Genomic DNA, 21778 nt, shown 5'->3' on the forward strand with positions numbered 1-21778 from the left:
GTGAGGAACACGTTTCATTTCCTGTAAATTCTTCACAATAAAGGTGCCCTGTTATTTAGTCATTTAAACGCTTTTAATATGAAGCAGTAAAGCAGGACATGTTGGGTTTTCATCAGTGATAATTTAACATGACTCTTATGGAAAGCTGGACAATCAGAACATAGTGGGCTCATCAGGAGGGGGGCTGTAAAGAGACAGGAGCTAAGACTTCCTGTTAGAGACAGAGGCTGAACTGAGTGGTTGTATAAAGGGCCAGTGTAAGATAAATAAGGAGGTTTTTTTTAACTGTGAATCATGCAAAGCTTTTCTAATGGAGTCTCAGAATAAAAATATAGAGCTGGAAATGAGCATAATAGGTCATCTTTGTGGCTCAAACTCGATCAAATTGCTACGTGTTGTGACAGATGTCCCTCATAATGATGACCCCACAGAGAATTATCACAGACTCTGCAGTTCCCCTCAGCTCTTCTGAGCATTTTAGCATATTTCATCTTGTTGTTTTGGCTTATGGCTTGCAACTGAACTGTTTTGATTCAGTCCCACCTCTCATCAAACTTGTTGTTGTGCACTACCTGCCAAGCACCAAACAGCAGACACAGTTAGTGACTAGTGGATCATTTAGCAACTAGAGAGCCTAAATATATCTCAAGAGTTGGTTAAGTCCAAAACAGAGCTAAAAGGAGAGTGAAACAAGACTCGATGAAATGATGCTGTTGTTGCTTGTTGTCTGCTGGATGTGGTAATGGGCAACTGTTGGCTAACACATTAGCCATAACGACTCTATCAGAAACATCAATGCTATGTTTACAGCTTGTTCTAATGTAGCCTCAAGTTTCTGAAAAAAGAAGCAGCCAAATGCATGTTTTTTGCCTCTTCATTAGTCCTTCAGGTTTTATTTTTCATCCGGAGAAGCTTGTCAACTTCACTCATTCATAAAACTAACGCAACTTAACTTTTCTGTGGAAGGTGCATCATTGTTCACAGTTATCGGAGATTCCTACAGGAACATCTGGTGTTTTTACGTGATGTAATTATTTTACTATTTATCTTATATATTTATTAGTATAAATGTATTAGTATTAAAGGCTGTGTAAAGGAAAGGGAGAGAGATTTCTTTTTAAACACATTATACATGTTATAAAATAATTGCTGAAAACGTGAAAAGACTGAACTATGTAGAACTGAACTGTGGAGTTAGAGCGTTAAACTGTTTTTCACCATTTGTGTGGTCAGGATTTTTTGGGCGGGCCTGAAATGGTGGCTCGATGACGAAGAGGGGTTACTAGCATGACCCCCCCTCCACCCCACACACACACACACACACACACACACACACTCATTATATACACACACTATATAAACATTAGAGCGCATGAACTCGTAGTTACTATTTTTACACCGGGTAGTTTTACAAACTTTCATTGGAGACAGCTGGGATTCACTTTGGATAGTTCACTGTTACTGGTGAATGGGGCCATTTTCGGTCAATGTTAGCACTCAAGGAGTTAGTTTAAACCCAGCTGAAGTGTCTGTTGACGAGCGGAGCTGCCGGCAGCTTAGGCTTCAGCACTGAGTGTGCAGCTGGGAGGTTCTCAGCAAGAGCGAGAGCATTTGCCAGGCAACACGTCACCAAAAAGCACGGCATGAGAGGCTTTTGCTCCCAGTGTTATGGCCACAATGAAGCTGCAAAGGACGTTTAAGCAGAGAAGTGAATAATGTGAAGTGCACGGAACTCCATTGAAAAGAATGACCATTTAACATAACAATGATTGGTGATGGATTGCTTGTTAACTAGTCATTTAAGTTACATTTTTACTGAAAAAAACACATTTACATACAAAATATGTGCCGAATTAAATAGTGGCTCCTAATATTACTTTATTTTTAAAATATCATCCACCCTGCTTGCCTTACACCTACAAACAGGGCCTATTTTAAATTGTGTATTTTTATATGGGAGTTTGGTATCAACGTTAACTCAGAGACTGTTCAGCGCCTTCAGTGAACACACCCCCAGTGTTTCAGAGCAGAGAATACTGTTTGTTTTTCCATGATTTTGAAACCTAATTAATATACTTGCTGATTTTTTTTTAATCATTCAAATTTGGCTGGGTGATTAATTACACATTTTACTGTGGTGTGACAAACTAAGAACACATTTATTATTGCTTTACATGGAATTTAATATACAGAACATAGAGGTGGTGGTTTTTGTATGTTTTAGCCCATTTACTAGATGTGATGCATCTATTACATGGTTTACATTATTGACAATTTTCCAAATAAACATAAGTGATAAGACAAATTTCCGTCAGTCCTGTCAGCCAGGTTTCACTTCTTTGGCCTCAACTGATTAGATTGTGTTGGTGATGTGGCTCTGTTATGTCCACCATCATAAGAACATTTGTTTTGCAGTCTAAGGACAGGGATGATGCATATGGGTGTGAGGAGGATTGTGCTCCAAGGGCTGTCTTTTCTTTGTTTCTCTCTCCAAATATAAACAATGTTGTCACCTCAATGTCTCACCTATGGATGATAAAGAAGCACTTATAATGTCTGTCACCACTCAAACATATACCCGCCTCTGTCTATAGCTCCCCCCACCTCTTTCCCTTTACATGTTTTCCCCTCCCACTCTCTCTCGCTCTCTGTGAATGCCACAGGCCTCTCACCCCTCAGTCCAGATTTAGACCTCAACCTTTCCCAGACATTCAGACCCAGCTGGCTAAAGCTGCCCGGTAGAGCTCTTCCCTGTCCTTTGCGTCCAATTCCTGCTTCTTTCCTTCCTCACCTCGTCTGCCCTTCTTCACCACGCCTGGACTCTATATTCAGTTCTTTATCTAATATGGTCGAAGAGCCTCCCAGATGTTTTGGTTGTACAGTGGGTTAAGGGTGTTCTAGTCTTTTGTTTTGATGCCCAGGGCCTCACCAATCGATCTGGTTCCAAAGAGGCAGACCTCCAGCTCCTCTTCCTCAGCCATGGAGCCTTTTGCAGAGGTAAGACACTCACTCCCACCCAGTTGGTTGATTTCACTGCCAATAAATTTTGTGGACAATGAACAATTATAACTGACATTTTATGTTGTAATTGAAATTTAACATAACTTATAGTGAAAGTTTAAATTACATGCAAAAAAGGTGGCTTCATTTGGTTAAATTTGACTTGTTCCTGATGTTGTGAAAACTTTTTTTTTCATACCTCTCATGTAGCCAAATATACTGACATAGAAACATTTACATAAGTCATTATTTAGCTTGTTAAAGACCTAAGACATCAGGCAGTTGAAGTGCCTCATGTTAAGAAATAGACTTGCTCAGATTAAACTTTTTGTCATTGTGCACCTGCTTTTTCCTTCTCTCTGGTGCCTCCAACCAACAGAGAAGTGCTAGTCGAGACACTTCACTTCCTGACCCAGGTTTCAAGCCCTGCTCACCATTACAGCTTTAGTGTCTCTGACCTGTTCAAGCCCGATGCAGATTTGACTCAGCTTATAGTTCAGGTTACATGTAGGATTTATTCACATATACAAGCATGCAGGTTGTGAAGTATGCGATGTGAAGTATGAGATGAAAAGATCTGCAATGTAAAAGTAGACAGTAGACAGTATTTTTTTTTTTTTTTTTTTTTTTTTTATACAGCGTCTCAGTTACAAAGTCACATCCAAACACACACCAACACACATGATTTGGTAACCAACACAAACAGACACCCAGCAGAAGTGGACAGACCAACCCCTCTGAAAAAAGCAGAAAACAGAAGGCCACTTGGGCCAAAATGTTACCATGGCGATGGATCAGGCACAATAACTTAAAGTAATTTTTCTCTGAAACGGCGAGACATAAAACTACAGTTTTAATTAGAGTAGAAAAAACACTTTAGGCTTTTGAAATATTTGGCTCCCACTGGTTGTTGATATCGTTGAGAGAAAATAGTCATTACAGTACATGAAAAGGAGTTCTGGGAATCTGCACTCGATTGCTCTTCCTCAATGACCAGATGTGTGTCTCAGTAAATGGAAATTGAATTGCAAGAACTGAATTTGAATTCTGAGAACTGATTGTGAGAGTATATAGAGAGATGATTTTCAAATATAGTTTCAGACCAAATGAATACAATTTCAGTTTCAAGTTTATTTGAATTCAGTTCCAAACTAATAAATTCAATTTCAAATGATGCTATTCCTACAATACAAATTAAAATTATGTGATTCAAATTCAGTTTTTAAGGCAATTAATAAGGTTGAGCAATTCAAATTCAAATATAAATGATTCTAATTCAGTTTCTAGTGACATTAAACAAAGTGTGTGTGTGTTTGCAATGATACTGTTTCAGAGCCTCTGTTGACATCTCATGGCTTATTTTTATTTCATTACTTTTAATTATTCTGTTCAATCTCCTTTTAAAATTCCATCCTCCATAATATAGTTTTAATTTTTGCCTGTTTTGTCTGTATTTACTATTTTATTATATATATACAATATTATATACGCTGATATTGTAGTTTTATATTGACAATGGAGGTTTACTTATAGAAAAAAAAAACAAGTTTAAAAATCTTGTATCTGTTAACCTATGTTAACAAAAAGTTCCTATAGGGGGGATTTATTAGCTGTTAAATTTCTGAAGATGGAAGTAATTCAGTAGCTTGACACTTAAACAGGGCCAGTGTTTAAACCTGGGGACAGTGTTTGGAAATGGTCTTTTTGATCCCTCTAAAGTGGCATCACGGCAGGTACATTACTATGTTGACAATGGACGGCTGATACTTCTACATGAACTTAGCATGTTGTGTTCTGTAGCTTGGATAACCTTAGCGAGATTCAGGTTGATGTAAGTAAAGTTGTGATCCACACAGAATGTTCTCACCTAACTTACTCTGCATCTGTCAGGTGTTTAATCTCAGAGCACTAAGGTCAAGTTTAATTTTAAGAATGTAAGGTCCAAACAGGGCTCACCATTACCGTTTGAAACCATGCCAGAGACATTTAAACACAAGTCACAGCATGGCTTTTAATCACTAGGTAAAAATAAGGAAATTGACCTGGGGATACTGTGATACTACTGAAACACAATCCTGATGAAGGCACTAGTTGTGGAAAGGTTGATCTTAAAACACATGGTACCCTCATGAGGCTAGACAAGTGGATGGTTATTTAAGGTCAACATATGGATGAAAATAATTTCAAGGTATGCACACTTGTGGTGCAGGAACATTTGCTACAAAGTGACAATGCAAGTATAACAGTTAATTGTAAATGTCCTTCTACAAAGAGAGGCCATCTATCTTATCTGTTTCATCCCATAAATCAACCCACGCTCATAATGTCAACCAGGCAACAGAGCAGCTGCCACTTCCTCCAGCTCTTTTTGGAAATCTCTGGAAGCATCCAAACATGCTGGAGGCTGTGGTCCCTCCAGGATACCACAAGCTTTTGTCAAGGTTTTCTAGTTGGTTCTTTTTAATAAGGGACTATCAGAGGGATTTATGGGCTTTAGTATCTCCAACTAGTTGACATTTAGACTGACATCAATGAACACAGTTGTAATGGGAATGTCAGTGCAACAATAAAACTATGAAAGTCTTCTTCAGTTAATTTATCTCTACAGCCGACCAAAGGCATCATGCAGCATCTGTACCGATTTAAAAATTGCTGCACACAGACACCACTCTACACCATCCAAATGACAATAATATTTTCCTACTGGGAAAAGCCATCTCCTCTCCATTTGGTGATCGAAAGGTATGAAACAAACATACCCGTGGGACACATGAATCATAAATATAATATTATATGACCTAATTGATACAGCATCAGAAAAAAATAAAACACTGTATGGGTCCTTATAACAGACAGCACGATACACCAAATATGACAATATGTAAACTACATAATTTGGAAATGTACTTTAGTCATCAAGACAACTACACTGGCATAACACAATTGTCGTGACAAGACCACACTTTGCCACTGTTAGTTAAAAACTTTTGAACTTAAGTATTTTGTTCATGCAGGAGAGGCTGTCTGAATCTGGTTCAAACTGTCTTGCTACAACAAATCAATACAGACGAAATACTACTGGACACTGTACAATATTATAGGAAACCACTTGGAAAGCTGTTCACGATAATTTAAAAGAAAAACATATATCGTGGGTGACAGGGACGGGGAATGCTGGTGCAACGTGACAGAAAGAAAAATCTTGCAACAGTACAAATACTCCCCAGCCACCTGGATGTGGGGATGCTGCACCTTGGAGTGCTGCAGCACCCTCAGCACCCCTACTTCCCACAGCTATGGAAATAAGTAATGTGACTTGCTGAGAGGATAATGGTTAATTACTTCACCCAACCCCACATAGTGCTGCTGAGCTTTCATGAACAAAAATAAAAACTCTGTTTAGAAACCTTTACGGTCTCTGTGTGCTGTCTGTTGAAATGGTGCTGTTGACACAGAGTTTTAATTATCTAAGTATCGAAGGAAGTCTCTAACCTCTGTCAATGACTGGGCTCAGACCTTCCAGATCTTTTGAAAGCACCTCCAGTGTTAGAAATTCCTCTAAATGGCTACATTTCTTCAGTGTAGTCTCTTTAGTTGCTTTAAGGTGTTCCCTACCTGGCTTGTGTCTCTTCAACTTCCTCATTGACAGTTTGTCTTAATTGTACCTCTTCACTGACTCTAGTGTCAGTTGTGTCAAGCCAGCTCTGGATGCTTCTTCCCTCAACGCTGATGTCCATCAACAGGTTCTTGGATTACAGCCATGACATACGCTTGCGCATTTGTAGACACAGTTTACAGCTGCCCTTTCTACATGTCTCCATCTTCTGCCAGAATACAGAAGAGACTTGTTCAGCTGCAAGTGATAAATCACAGAGGACAAATGTTCCCAGCAAACCCACGGGGTACATCTGGCCTGTCCAGTCTAAATAAACAGACAAACAGCTGCAACAAGCTGTGACCTCTAGGCGATTTTGTCATCCACCAATAAAAACTTAAGAGTTTCATTAATGCCAAGTCCCTACTGTGTCTACCTGAAGTCATGGCTCCATTTTGCTTCTGTGCTGTCTCACTGAGAGTTGGATGAGAATATCAATGTTGGTGTCATCTCTCTGTGTTCAGTACAGAGTTGGCCTAACTAACTTAGCACAAAAATACTGCTATCCTTGAAGATGAATTGCAACAACTCCAAAGCTGTCATATTTACACAATGTATGAGTATCCAACACATGTATGAATAGAAAACACAACATTGTGGTTTGAGGAACTCAGTGACTGCATGTAGATTCTAGGGATGTGCAGAGGGCCCTGTATTTGTATTTGTATCTGTATTTGTTGATGCAGCAAAATTATTTGTATTTGTATTCGAATAAAAGTGGAAAGAGGTTTAAAAATCCTGTTTTTGTTTTTATTACGCTTTTAATTTTAGAAAATTAAAGTGTCACAATAAGTATTCATGAACAAACTACTTTATGAAGGAGGTCCCCACACCTGGTCTCCAAGTGGAGTCTCCCAGATCATAGACGACTGCACTGACTACTGAGCTAAAACTTTACTCATCACCTCATTCCAGACAGACCTCTACCTATTTATACACCCATAACACAGAGACAGCACACCGTGTAACGTGTAGGGAAGAACTTCGAGGGCAATTATTGCTTTGCACTTTTCATTTATTGCCTGTTTTTTACAACCTAACTTTGTGGAAAGAAGAAGGGGAAGAACAGATTATGGGGAGTCCCTTGGGAGCACTTGGCGTGTGTCAGTAGCTCAGCTTTACCTCTGAGGAACACCCCCAACGCCAGGAGTGATGTCCAAATTAGGAAATGTGTGTCATGTAGCAGGTGAATGTGACTCTCCTCATTGAGACCTTCTGATAGATGTAATAGCAGAGCAGAGGAGAGAGACTGAGATATGTATGCGATGTAACCGACCTGCGTGCTGGTATTAGACATGGTTTTTTTTCTTCCTGAAAACAAATCATTTTTAAAATATTTGTATGAAACAAATATTTATAAAAAACCCGCTATTTGTGCTTTGCCGAATAACGTATTTGTATTTGGGCACACCCCTAGTAGATTCTCAGGAGATTCTCCTTGTGACTCTTGGATTTAACAGTGGCTTGCTTGCTCTCTCACAAGATACAATGTGACATTATCTGAAACCAATATCTGTCAGATTCCAGTCATAAACAGACAGAGACACAACCACTCAAATATCAGATAGCTCTTTAAGGCCAACATGGAGCAAAGGACCTTCTTAGCTGCCAAATAGGGAGGGGTGTTAAGACCTCGAGGTCGTATGAACATTTTTTTTCAAGTATTTGTGTATGTGCTTTAATCGTCTCTGTGCATGTGGATCTCTCTCCCTCCCTCTGATGATCCTGCTGTGTGGTGCCTGTGTGTGATGGGCTGAAGGTGAGCTTGGCTGACTGAATGGTTGTGAGTGTGTAGATTGTTCCAGGGAGCTGATTGGTTCCAGTCTCCAAGCTTGCAGTTTAAATGCCGGCTTCCCCCAGCTCCTGTGGGCTCTCCTCTCTCCATGTCCAACCAACCTGCCAGCCAACATGTTTCTGTTTGAAATGTTGTATATAGATTTGCCAAATTGCTATAATAGCCTAGGTTCATTAGGGGTGGGCTACATTTTTGTTTGATCCTTTTTTCTCCTGTTTTTGTTAAGTTAGGCGTGAGGTTAGTGACTTGTCTTTTTTTTCCTTTTTGTTTGAATAGGTAATTTCAGGTTGCTCAGCTTCATTTCCCGTTTGTTTATTGTTTTGCTGTTAGCCCACCCTGAAGCTAGAAGATTTTAAAATAAACCTTTAAAGAACTGCAAATCCTCTGTTGCTGGTGGTTTTTCGGAGCTGGAGAGAGGGGAGTCTCGTCTTTCATGTTGCACCAGGGTTCTTCCTAGGCCGGGTCACAACAGGGGGTCATTGCAGAGATGTGTGTGGAGAAAAAAAATTCAGTCTTGAAAGAGTAAACTCTGAGCCACCAGTAAACTCTTGATATACTTCCTCTCCCAGGTCCCCTTATTTGAGATGGACCAGGATGATGATGATGAGGATGTTCTCTCAATGCGGAGCAGAGGTAAAAAAGAGAAGATTTTGTAGCTTTGTATGTACATGTATGTGTATTGTTTGGCATTATCTACTATTTCTGTGCTACTACGACTATTTCCACTAATCTGTAGGAATTACTGACCAGGTATTCACAACTGCTTTGTGTTTACTGGCAGCAGTGAAAACAAAACTATGGCCTGATTAACTCAATTCTGAAAACCATGTGCTAAGGCCCATACCAAATACAAATTTATAATGATTGCTGAGAAAAATGTTATCCAGATATGGTTTTAAGATAATTTTATCTCTGTGTTTGTATTTTCTTTATTTGCAGGTGCCTGTTCATATGCTGTCATGCCCCCTGCAGGCTCAGACCCTGACGCATTAATTTACATGAACTTCATGAAGAGTCACTGCTGCTACGATGCCATCCCTACCAGCTCCAAACTGGTCATCTTTGACACGACACTGCAGGTGTGGGACACATACACACACACAAAACAAGAACTGTGAGTTTTAGCATTCGCGAGTAATTTCTTTCTCAGAAGTGCAGATAAACATGACTTTAGTGCCACTTTAACCTTTTTTCTTGACTTTTTTTTTTTTTGTTTTTTTTTACAGCAGAATGACTCACAGTCCTCAACAATCTACAACAGTGAAAAAACTGCCTGACAAGTTTAAATTGTAATGAAAACTCTGTGTGTCTTTTTGTCAGGTGAAGAAGGCGTTCTTTGCCCTTGTGGCTAATGGTGTGAGGGCAGCACCGCTATGGGACAACAAGCTTAAGTGTTTTGTGGGTGAGCCATGATGTATCTCTGTTTCTGTCTCTCTTGCATACATACATGTAGTGAACATTACAGGTGTTCAGTAAATGAATGAACTGAGTGTATTCAATCATCACTGTCACTGACTGAATCAGTATCTTTTTGAATTTGAGCTCACCTCACAACAGCTCAGTCATGACATAGATACGTCATGTTACTTCCTGGTTCAAAGCTTACAGAAAGACGAGGAAACCACAACACAATCATGATGTAATGACTCCAGAAAGTTTCTGAGCTAATGACCTTACAGTACAGTATATCATCCTCTCAAAATTAGAGTGTTGGTGTTCTGTCTTGCAGAAAGGTGATGATACAAAGTCAGTTTTCTGGAATGGTTTTTCCATCTGTGTCTTTTTGTGTCAAATTACATTTAGATACAAAGTCAGTTTTCTGGAATGGTTTTTCCATCTGTGTCTTTTTGTGTCAAGCAGTCAGTCAGCCCTTGTTTTTATTCATATTGAAATATTTATCCTGGGTATTTTTTTCATCATTTTCACCTTCATTTTTTTATCAGTTATAACATTTTATTCACCTGCTTCTTTGTAGACATTTTGGCCAGAGGGAGTCTGCCAGGCTCTGGACATGAAATACAAGCCAGTCAGTTTGCTATATTTAAACTAGTCCAATTTAACCCAGGGATCTAAATTGCTTATTTGAAAATTTAAAAAAAGATAACCCATTACAATCATCCCTGCCTAGCAGAGCTACTTCCTTGTTAATCTCCAGGATTATAAGAGAGGCATGGTGTCATCATGCCGGTGTTTGAAAATATCTCACTAATAGTCTTAGAATAGTCCAGCTCCACTCAAAAATATGTTTTTCTTCTTGTTCACTGTGCAGAATGATGTATGTGTAGAGTTTGACACTAGAAGCGGGTGGGTTTACGAGCAGGATTTGTGACATCACAACTAGTTTGGAAGCCATACCTGGTCCAATATTCAATTTACACAAGTGTGATGTGGAAACTCGAAGCCTCCAGTGCACAGTCACTGAGAATGGACTTTACAGTGAAGTAGGAGACATCTTGTGTCCAACAGTTAAACTTCTGAAATGAAAAATACAAGTTTGCATTTATAGAATACAGTACAAAAATTGAATATTTAAATCAGACAGTCTAATCAAAGAATACATAAACAAAATTAACAATGCAGCCAAGTATGCAGTGCCAACTTTTGGTACCTTGATACTCAGTGCTGTGAACACAAGAAGTATTGAGGTTCCATTTGTGCTAGAAGCTAATAGGTGTGTGACCTACATTGGGTCCCTCTCCACAGTTTTGAAGCGCAGCGCTGAGGATTCAGGTTTCCTTACTGTGAATAGGTGGTTTCAGATGATGTTGGCCCAGTTTGCATGCCAACATTTAGGGGAAAGCAGGTCAACTATGAGAAGTTTGTGTTGCATTACAAACACTGACACCTCACTGAATACGCAAAGCTGATCATCATGTCACTTAGGACTTATCTGTGATTATTTTCTGCTTGTAAATAAATCTGCAGCAGAATCAGCACCGTTTCTATCCCCTTCTTAAGCTTTGCCAAAAAAAAGCATGTCCATCAGCCTGGATGAAGTGACTAAATGGGCCTCCCACAGCTTAAAACCAAACATTTAGTCTACTGCTACAGAGTCCCTCTAGTGACATACTGTATGTGGAAAACAAATTTGGTATTAATTAAGACATATGAGGATTTCTATTACGATTTATTTCACATTACAATTACAGTAATACAGTACCTAATAGAGGGCAATAGATGTGTTGCATAATCATGTTGCATACAAATGATTTCCCATGAAAACGAAGAGCAGGAATTTATGGAGGAAATATCACAGTGTGAAAATACTCTGCAACAAGTAAAAGTTCTTGCCTCAAATAAAGATAAAGTTTGACTTAAGTAAAAGTACAGAAGTACTGTCAGCAAAATGTACTTCAAAGTATCAAAAATGAAAGTACTCATCATGCAGAATGAACCTCTTCATTGTTATATTGCCATACATTATAATACTGGATTATTGTTTTTGATGCCTCAATGTGAATTAAGTGTCTCTTGCTAAGCATTACTGCATAACTGCAAGTGTGTCTAGTATATCATTGTAATTGAATAAAGAAAATAAAATGAAATCAATTCAAACTTGTCCATATCAGCAAGCATATACTGTCGCTCCTAATGACACCTGTGCCAAATAGTCATCAATGAACAGCAGTCTCCCCATGGAGATAACAATCAGTGTGAAAATGCACATGTATGTTGTCTGAGTCCATAAAAAATACAAATGTGAAGTTTGTCTCTTAAAGGGAGAAGAAATTTTATCAGTAGCAAATGACAGTCTTGCGAATTTATAATAATTTGCCACTGATAATTCCATGTTTGATGTTTCCAATGTTCCTTTGTGTGTGTGTGTGTGTGTGTGTGTGTGTGTGTGTGTGTGTGCATGCGTGCGCAGGTATGCTGACCATCACTGACTTCATCAACATTCTCCATCGTTATTACAAGTCTCCTCTGGTGAGCTGTGCCTCTGACTTTTTGACTGAACATTTGTAGAAAATAAACACATAAGGCCTATATGTTTTTGCGTGCCAGTTGTCATTTGTGTATGTGACAGACAATAAAGTTTCTTGAATCTTGGTGTTCAGTTGACACCCCAGTGCTGTCACGTCCATTAATACAACAAAAAGCAGAAAATCAACAATGACAATTATCCTTGCAAAACTGTCTTAGAGATCAGACAGAAAGATGACTGCTGAGGCTGAGGATCTAATCAATGTTGTTTTGTATCTGAGATGAGTTGTTTTGTCTGCAGGTTCAGATCTATGAGCTGGAAGAACACAAGATAGAGACATGGAGAGGTCAGTACAACACAACAGTATATTTATATCATGCCAAAAGTGTTATCTTTCATCTAATTTCATGTAGTTTGTGTTAATAACTTATGTTTCTCTTTCTTTGCAGAGATCTATCTTGAGTACTCGACTAACAAACTGATCAGCATCACTCCTGACGACAGGTGAAGCCGGTCTTTGTGATAATTCATTAACATCAGGGTTGCAGTTACGCTTTATCTTTTTAAGCCATGTATACACTCCATTATAAAATACCATTGCAGTTGCTGTAATTTCAGTTTACAGAATATCTGTTATTAAAGGGCAATATCTTTTTGTGTTGCCTTTTTTTCTGTTTAATTAGGTGTGTCTGTGTCAGTCTAAATATCATATTCATATTAATGACTTGTACAATGTAAAGGGGCAGTTGCACTGACCTCAAACCAGCATTTACATCTGGAGCTCGTCGTAATCTAAACTGCGATCTTTTTCATGAGCTTCTAGTGCTGTTTGAAAGCAATATTCCCACAGGAGAAAATGAGGGAGCATTGTTACCTGATCAAGCCCATAATGTGTCTTGTTTTCCCTGTTAAACTCCTCAGGTGTGACTATAATAATCCTGATCATGAATTTTCTCATCCTTTCAGTCTCTTTGATGCCATCTACTCCCTGTTGAAGTATAAAATACACCGGCTGCCAGTCATTGACCCAGCATCAGGAAACGTCCTCCACATCCTAACTCACAAACGCATCCTCAAGTTCCTCCACATATTTGTAAGCTAACACTTCTCTGAAGGCTGTAGAGAATTTTCCAAAGCCAGAGCTGAGGCCTCTGCAAGGCTTTGTACATTTACTGAACATGCCCTCAATATCAAGTCAAATCCCTTCCACTGACTGTATGACAAAACATTTTTTGAATGAGATTCATTTCCTAAATCAATTTAAAATACAATAATTTGAAAACATATACAAAATTGGAGACCAGGCTCCATTTGTAGTCACTTGTAGTCATTTGTTGTCTCCTTTTACTATGATTTGATACATGTATATAGAAAACATGACTGAAAGTGCAATTGTTGGTCTATATAATTTCAATTCCATTCTTTTCTATTTTAATTCAAATTTTAGATCTTATGTACTTCTCTTCTCTTTTCTTCTCCTCCCTCTCTCCTCAGGGATCTATGATTCCTAAACCGAGGTTTCTGCAAAAGCGGATCAGCGAAGTGGGGATTGGTACCTTTAAACAGATTGCTACAGTCCAGGAATCAGCCTCTGTCTATGACGCTCTGACCATTTTTGTAGAGAGAAGAGTGTCAGCTCTGCCTGTAGTCAACGAGGAAGGTAGTCCATAATGATACTGACATTTAGTGGTTTAATTCTCTTGGGAAACAGGTCACTTTGTTAGTCTTTTCTGTCAGAATCACAGTTAATCAAATGGTGGGTTGAATTCTAAAATACTTGTAAATTATGACACAATGTTTAAAAGCTGAACTATTTTAAAAGCAATTTGATTCCCAATTTAAACACACACAAGTTGACTATAACTCATGTCTGATCTCTAGGTAAAGTGGTGGCGCTGTACTCCAGGTTTGATGTCATTGTAAGTTCATGTCATACATCATGCACCACTACAACTATGCTAAATAATATAACTGTAAATTTCCATCTGCATGCTGAATCATTACTTTGTACTTTGTTGTTAATAGCAACAGGATGTTCAACTGAAACCAACTGCTGATGGCACAATAAGATTGTTTTCTCTTCTTTCTGTCTTGCAGAACCTCGCAGCCCAGAAAAACTACAACAACTTGAACATGACGATGCGGGAGGCCATTGACTCCAGAGCCTGCTCAATGGAGGGAGTTCTGAAGTGTTACCCTTATGAAACACTAGAGACCATCATCGACCGCATTGCTAAGGCTGAGGTAAAACACATGTACTATCATATCTTTAATTGTAACCTCCAGATATGGACTGAATTTAGTCCATATCTGGAGTAGTCAAGTTTCCAACCAAATTACTTTTTTTTAGTATACGGTACCGGTAAAAAGTTCGGATACAATTTCACATTCCCTTGAATGAGATCATACTGAACACTCACTGAAAGTTTCAGACTATTATAATGCCACAGTGATCCCACATAGTTTGAATTCCCTCTTGCTTTTGTTTTTTCTTTATTTCCTTTCCTTTCCTTTTTTATTTCCCTCTTTCTCACCTCCTTTATGTGGTCCAAGTTGTCAGTGAGGATTCATTTTAATCTGACTATAGATGCACTATCATACAGTAAAGCTGAAATTATAATTTCCGCATCCACGAGTCAGCAAGGGTCCACATGACGTGAATTTCATCATCAGAGCAAGTACACATAGGCTCTGTGTGGACATCCATATACCTGCAATTTGTTGTGTCTGCGGGGACCTGTCCGCACTAGTCCGCACGGTCACGACACTGTCTTCCTGTAGACGGTGATCTACTTCGCATGTGTGGAACATGTCCTCCAAGCGGACCCCAGAAGGTAGTATAAACAGACCAACTACCCGGCTGTGGTGTCCGCAGTTGTCCGTGTATGCGTTCGCTCGGAGTATAAATGAAGCTTAATGGCCAAATCCTGTCTCATTTCCCTGTAGGTGCATCGTTTGGTGTTGGTTGACAGTAATGATACGGTGGGAGGGATTGTCTCTCTGTCTGATCTCCTACAAGCCCTGGTCCTCACTCCTGCAGGTATTGATGCACTCTACTCCTAACTCCACCCCTTCCATCCATCCCTTGCTTTCCTTCTAAGTCCCCCTGGTTATCCACCCATCCACCTATCCAACTCCTCATCCTCGAGGCTTCTAGTTGCTTCTGGTGATCCACACTCCTTCTCCTCCTGTAACGGCTCCTACCAACCAAACTCTTCTTCCTTCAACTTTTTATCATCATGAAAGCAACAAGTGTCCTTCTTTCCCTGGTATCACCATCTATCAAAGTTGAACCTCTGCCAATTCCCTTCCTCTCTGAAGCCTCCTATCCAGAAGATCCTATCCACCTTGTACTCATACTGAGCATAATTGCCCTCATTAAACACACCACACCCTTCAGGGATTCTTCTGAAGCCTCCTGCTCCTCAAAGATCAACCTCTGAAGTATTTTCTTAAACCATTTGCTGTGATCAACTAACCATCTCCTATAAAATCGTCTGCTCCTACAAAATCAACCAATCGCCTCACCTGGAACCTTGTGCACTGACCAACATCCTTAAACATCCTTCTAACATCTGAAATCTCAAACTAAATAAACCATGCTCCCCTAATCTGCTCTGATACCTCCTTCTCCTGCTAAATCAACAAAAACCTACTTCTCCCCTTTGAAAATCAAGCAGCCACCTCCAGTGAAACTTCACCAAAACTCTGAAAGTCTTCTGAAACCCATTACCTTTGCCATTTAATTCTTAATCTTCCACTCCACCTTCAACATCTGTCAGTTGCCCCCACCAAAATCCTGTGATCCGATCAAAAAACCAAGCAAATCTTCTGAAATCTCATCAGAATATCTCACCAATCAGCCCTTGTCTTCTACATTCTACGAAGTCGGTCAACAACCCTCCACACCTTCTCCCAAATGTCCCTCACTCATCAATCAGCCAGCGACTTCAGGCTGCAGTTCCACCATGCCACCAGCACCTCTTAGCCACTCCCCAGCCCCATACATTGCAGGTAGGAAGCCCTAGTGCCGGTGGCTGCCTGTCTGAGCTTGCATCTTTACTTTTTCTTTATGCCACAAGGTCTTACTGCTGCCCGTTGTGGTCCCTCTGTAAATCCTCCAAAAGGATAATATGAGGGGGAACTGGTACCCATGCAATTAAGGCATCTATCATGCACAGTTTTAGCAAAAACAAACAAACAAAAAAAACAAATAAGGAAAATTAAGAAAACAAAATTGTTGTCAATGCCTTGTTAAGAACTTCATAGTTTATCCATATAACAATAATATAATGTAATACTTACACTGTCCTGTAATGTTCAAATTAAACTATTATATCTCAAAGCAAATACCATAAAGTTGCTAAAATGCTGTGATTTTGATTACAACGTGGTACCATTCCCACCCATCTCTGGAGGGACATGTTATCTGTTACCAGATCATCACATTAATGATATGAGTGGAAACCAAACACCTATACCCATCATTAATGTGATGGTTAAATAAAATCATTGTTAGTAGTGAGCATGTGAAAGAAAGTTGAATCTGATTCCTCCTAACCTGACATGTCAGATGGTTTGTTACATAGAACCATCTGAGAAGTCATCCTTGCCAACTGTTTGGAAAAGGGCAGGCACTTTCAAAAACTACTTGGCAGGTGATTGGATGAACCATCTGTCTGTCACTGTCAATCACCGTCTTACCTTACAATGCAGCTGGATCACAAGATCACACAAGAACCCTAATAGGACACTGATTGGTCCGAATCACCAGTGGTTCGGACACAAGCACAGAACTTGAAGCCTGACAAGATGGATTCTTGCATGATCTCGAGATGTTGTGATCTTGCAAATCCAGCTGCCTCACAAGGTAAGGTGTCATTCCTCCATAACACCCTCCTTTTTCATTTGATGATTTGTGTCAAAATTGAATCAACAGTGTCAACATTTAAGTGGTTTGTGTTTTGAAAGTGCTGTATTCAGTTTGGTTGATTTATTTGCAGCCGTCCTGTCTAGCTATCTGGATGTTATTGAAATAGGCCTCTTCTAGCCTGACATGTCAGAGTATCAGACCTCTCCACCACTGACTTGTACTGGCTTCCTGGTTTGATTGTTTTTTTATGTTCTGCTATATTTAAAATAAATAAAAATGAAAAAGCGGTTCAAAGTTGATTTTTAACACTGGAAAACAGAAGCTGAGAAAAAAATCTCACAATAATGTCCAATTAGTTTTTCCTCTCTTTTTATTTGATATTTTTCTGTCCTAGAAAGGTGCTATATAAATACATTTTACTTACTGCTGGAGCTTTCAATCATATTACATAATCTTCATCAGCAGACTGAGTTTGCCCAGTTGTCATGGAGTAATAGATGTTCAAAAGTTCTTTTTTGTGTATGTTTATGGGAACTTCTTGTTTATATTTGCTTAAAAATTACGACTGGGCATCTGCTGATGAAGATCATGTTATGTGATCAAAAGCCCAACAACAGCTACTAAATGGACCTTATGGTGAGTTTTCCCAAATGAAGAAGTGAATTGACATGTTAGGCTGAAGACCTCATAAACCAAGTCTGCGTCTTCACTTTAGACCTTTGTCAGCATGTCATTATGCTGCGTTTACATCATACCAGATTTACTTTAAATTCAAACAGCCATGTTGGAGAAACTGTAATTTCCCACTTGGTTTCACAAGTCCTCCAGTGATGATTACATTCTCTTCTTGCAGTCACTGAACTGGTTTATCAGTGAATATGTTATGACCAAAAAGACGTGCCACCAGTAACTGATTTCCAAAACCCATCCACCCAGGCTACATGACAGTGTCATCCAGTTTTTCAGGTTCTTCTGATATGATGTGAACATGAAATTGAGTTTCAGCCTTGATAAAACTGTCTATGGAATTAGACTGTGTGCTTGAGTGCTTGTCTTCTGTCTCAAAAAACTATCAAATAAATTAATAGATTAAACATTTAGTGCTGTGAATAAGTACAAAGTGAAGATTGTGTTTCTTCACTGTGAAAAAAGATTATATGGCAGCACCGGAATTTTCACCTCTTTTTCTAGAAAAAGTTTGCCAACAGTTATGTTCTGGTAAAATACATAACTTTGGTAAAATTTGGGTAATTTCAACACTGGTTAGATCTTGTTTTAGCAACACTGTTGTCACAAAGTAAAAGCCCTGTTTCAGAATAAATTCTTATTAATTTTTTCATTTCATCTTTTCAGATATTTATGAGAGATCATGCTTGCAAGACCAAAGAAAACAAAGTGGAGACTCCCGTAAAACAAGACTATGAGATTACAGAGAAAACTAGAAGTTAGTAGCAGGTTTGTGGCCACCATCTTAAGTCTCAGTCCAGAAGGGAGTGAGAGTGGAAATACCTTCACCCTCCTCCATGAGTACCAATAATGTGCCCTTTAGCAAGACACTTTATTCCCAAGTGAAGCTGCTCAGTGGACGCCAACAGAAGACTGGTTGTGGTGGGAAACTGAACTGTATCATGGGTGTGGCTGGAAACACCATGAAACTGATTATGCACACCCAGAGACTTTTAAAGGAACTTTGATTGACATGACGCAACAAAATTATTTTCTGTAAAATGTCATGTAATTTTTGTTTGTACTTCATTTTCTTGTCTTAGATTCAATACAAATCATATGGTCACTCATATATTGAAAATAATGAATTCTGGAATTCAGATGCCATTTTTGTAAATGCACTTATGTTCCAGTTACTGTGTAAAACAATAAATATTTGCCCTGTTTTCAGTCATATGAGGAGTGTATTTGGCTTCAAAACCCACAGTTTCTTTTTAGGCTACTGCATCTCCACTTTAAAGTGGAAGTTAGTGGTGGTAAGTTAGTCACAACCGTAGATACATAAAGTTGTTGATAGCAACCAATAGACTAGAAAACGTTATTTGTCTCTGCCCTCCAAAACAACCCATACAGCAAAATAATTCATATTAATTATTAAAACAATCCTAGCTGACAGGATGTAGAGTTTGAGGTTTTAAGAGGTCACTTGTCAGATTCTGTAGTTTTTCTGGACTTTCTTATATTTACAGTTTCACTGTGACTTCTCATATCTTCAAGTATAGAAATTAATTTACATTCTATGTTTAATTGGAATTAGAGTTGGAGCCAAAGTGGAGATACCTTGAATTTGAAAGTCATACACCAAATGAAAACATATTAAAATGGAATTAACTTTTGAGATAAAAAATAACTTAATTGCAGATATTGTAATTGGAGATTCCATAATGGTGCCACTACTTGTGGCAAACAACATATTTTCATTCTTACTTCATTTTAATCAATATGTGATTAAAATATGAACATTTAGTTTGGTGAGAATTGAAGTTGAGCAGGCTGATGCACCAGCTGAGCTTAAGTTTGATTGAAAGTTTGCATGTAAAGTCAACACTCAGGTGAGTGCTTTTCAATAAACTCACCACTTTGTTTAGTTGCACCATCTCTACTTACATTACAATGTAACTAAGTCGTCCCTTATCAAAACATTGTTGCATATAGTGGCCTTTCACCTTGTGCACTGTGCAGTTAAAAATGGGTCAAAAAGCAACAACAAACATGTGACAGGAAGTAATATATGCCATTCTGAGTGAACTTGCTGACGTGATACAGCAGTATTTGGCTGTTACCTCGTTATTAATCCAGCAATCATTTATTGACAGCTTTTATCGTAATTTGATAGGTTCTTTAACTATATTGTGGATGAAGAGTAGATGTAGTTGGTCACAGGCAGTGTGCTTACTGTGTAAATATTTTTAAAAAGTTTTCCTCCCATTCCTCTACCATTAGAGGTACACCTGCTCAGGGGAAGCTTTACATATTTAAATTGTATCTTAATTCAATGTTATAGATTAATTATAGCTACTAGCTGCAAGCTACTTTTAAACGGACCCATTGCTGGTGCAACAGCCAGTATATTTTATAATGTGAATATGGTCGAGCTAATATATGATAGCACATGAAACTCTCTACCAGCTGATGTGAGGACAGGTGTGCGAGCTGTCTGTTGATCCTCACTGACTGACAGGCAGCCTGTCTGGGTGTGAACTGGGCTGCCTGCTGTGTTTACCAGGGGTGGATTTGTTAACTCTGCCAGTTTCACACATCCTGGTCATGAGTACCGGTCCCCGTGCACACATACACACATATTTTGTCTCTACTTGTCTCTACTTGATGTCCCCCGACAGGTGATTAAGGCAGGCATAAAGACAACTACTGATTAATGTTATTGTTTCTGTTAAAATCAACTGATAGAGGTAACTGTGTGTTGTCTCACCGGTGTCACTGGATGCTTCCACAGGCCACTGATCACAAAAAAATAATAACTACTACTAATGATATAATTATAGTACAATCTGAACTACTATTTCTACCAACAGTATCCAGATTACTGCCTCTACTGTTATTGCAACTACTACTAATACTTTCTTTACTAGACTTTCTTTTCTTGAGCTTGAGGCAGGTAATCAAGGATAGATCATTAAGGACCTGACCATGCATCAACCACATGCTCCCACAGCTTTACAACTTCATCGTCTGAACAAACACTTCAACCACCAATCGCTTTGTCAGACTGTTATTCAACACTTTGCCTTAACGACTCTCAGTGGGTAAACTCTGACTTCCTCTGAGCCAATATATTCACACAGGATGCAGTGGTGCGTGTCCAGCTGCAGGAACTGATGAATGACACTGACTTCTGACTGCAGTAATGGATCCCAAAGGAAGGTAGGAACCAGCTCTGTCCTTTGCTGACCTGTGTTGTTTGGTGTTGAGTCAACGGGCTCATTCCGTCTTGTTTCTGGGATTGATTTTTTAAAAACTTCTAACCTGAACAGAATGAATGGCTGTGTCCACACATGTACACACGCTGTTTAGTTTACTTGATCTGACCAAACCAAAAAATATCCGGAATCTTTCAAAGACTTTTTTTAGTTTCTTACTGCTGTAAACATAAAATCACACAGACTTACAGTTTCAGTCACATGTACTTTTTACTTTTTGATCATCGAGGCAAAAGACAATGGTAACTTTCCAAATATATAAGAGTATCTGATAAGTTTTCCAGCTTGCTGATGCATTAATAGTGGTATCAGGAATTGACATGCCTGCACCGATTCAGCACTTTGTTTTTTTTGTTTGTTTTTGTTTTTTGTTTTTTTGGTTTCCACGTAACCACGACCCAAAGCTTTTCAAGTCTATGTTCTTCCGTTTTACAAAAAGATCTACAGTGTTCGTGTGTTGGGCTCTTGAGTATTGCCAAAACCCAGGTGACCTACACTCAGAACTGTGCCTGAACACATCCTGTGTAGACACTGATGGAAGCCTGAGGCTGCTGCTGACATGCTGCTGTCACTACTCAGCCTGTGT

At 39.0% G+C, this 21778-nt stretch overlaps 1 protein-coding gene across 1 annotated transcript; it reads left to right on the forward strand.

Annotated features, from left to right (window-relative positions):
* The first annotated feature begins 2650 nt into the window (after nucleotides 1–2650).
* prkag3b (protein kinase, AMP-activated, gamma 3b non-catalytic subunit) lies at nucleotides 2651–19148 on the forward strand. Its single transcript, XM_044366485.1, has 13 exons — nucleotides 2651–2997; nucleotides 9020–9083; nucleotides 9390–9529; nucleotides 9771–9852; nucleotides 12319–12377; nucleotides 12676–12721; nucleotides 12825–12879; nucleotides 13342–13468; nucleotides 13870–14035; nucleotides 14257–14294; nucleotides 14473–14619; nucleotides 15322–15415; nucleotides 18602–19148. Exons 1-13 carry the CDS (start codon nucleotides 2914–2916, stop codon nucleotides 18670–18672), a joined length of 1173 nt encoding a protein of 390 aa, XP_044222420.1. The 5' UTR covers nucleotides 2651–2913; the 3' UTR covers nucleotides 18673–19148.
* The last annotated feature ends 2630 nt before the right edge of the window (nucleotides 19149–21778 follow it).

Source organism: Thunnus albacares, chromosome 11 (assembly GCF_914725855.1).
Source record: "Thunnus albacares chromosome 11, fThuAlb1.1, whole genome shotgun sequence".
In the NCBI taxonomy this organism is placed as follows: domain Eukaryota; kingdom Metazoa; phylum Chordata; class Actinopteri; order Scombriformes; family Scombridae; genus Thunnus; species Thunnus albacares.

What these genes read in the sequence shown, in the direction of transcription:
- prkag3b (XM_044366485.1), top strand. Translation starts at nt 2,914, where the DNA reads ATGCCCAGGGCCTCACCAATCGATCTGGTTCCAAAGAGGCAGACCTCC. An exon ending in TCTCTCAATGCGGAGCAGAG is followed by an intron (nt 9,084 to 9,389) that starts GTAAAAAAGAGA and finishes CTTTATTTGCAG; the next exon opens with GTGCCTGTTCATATGCTGTC. An exon ending in ACTCCAGGTTTGATGTCATT is followed by an intron (nt 14,295 to 14,472) that starts GTAAGTTCATGT and finishes TCTGTCTTGCAG; the next exon opens with AACCTCGCAGCCCAGAAAAA.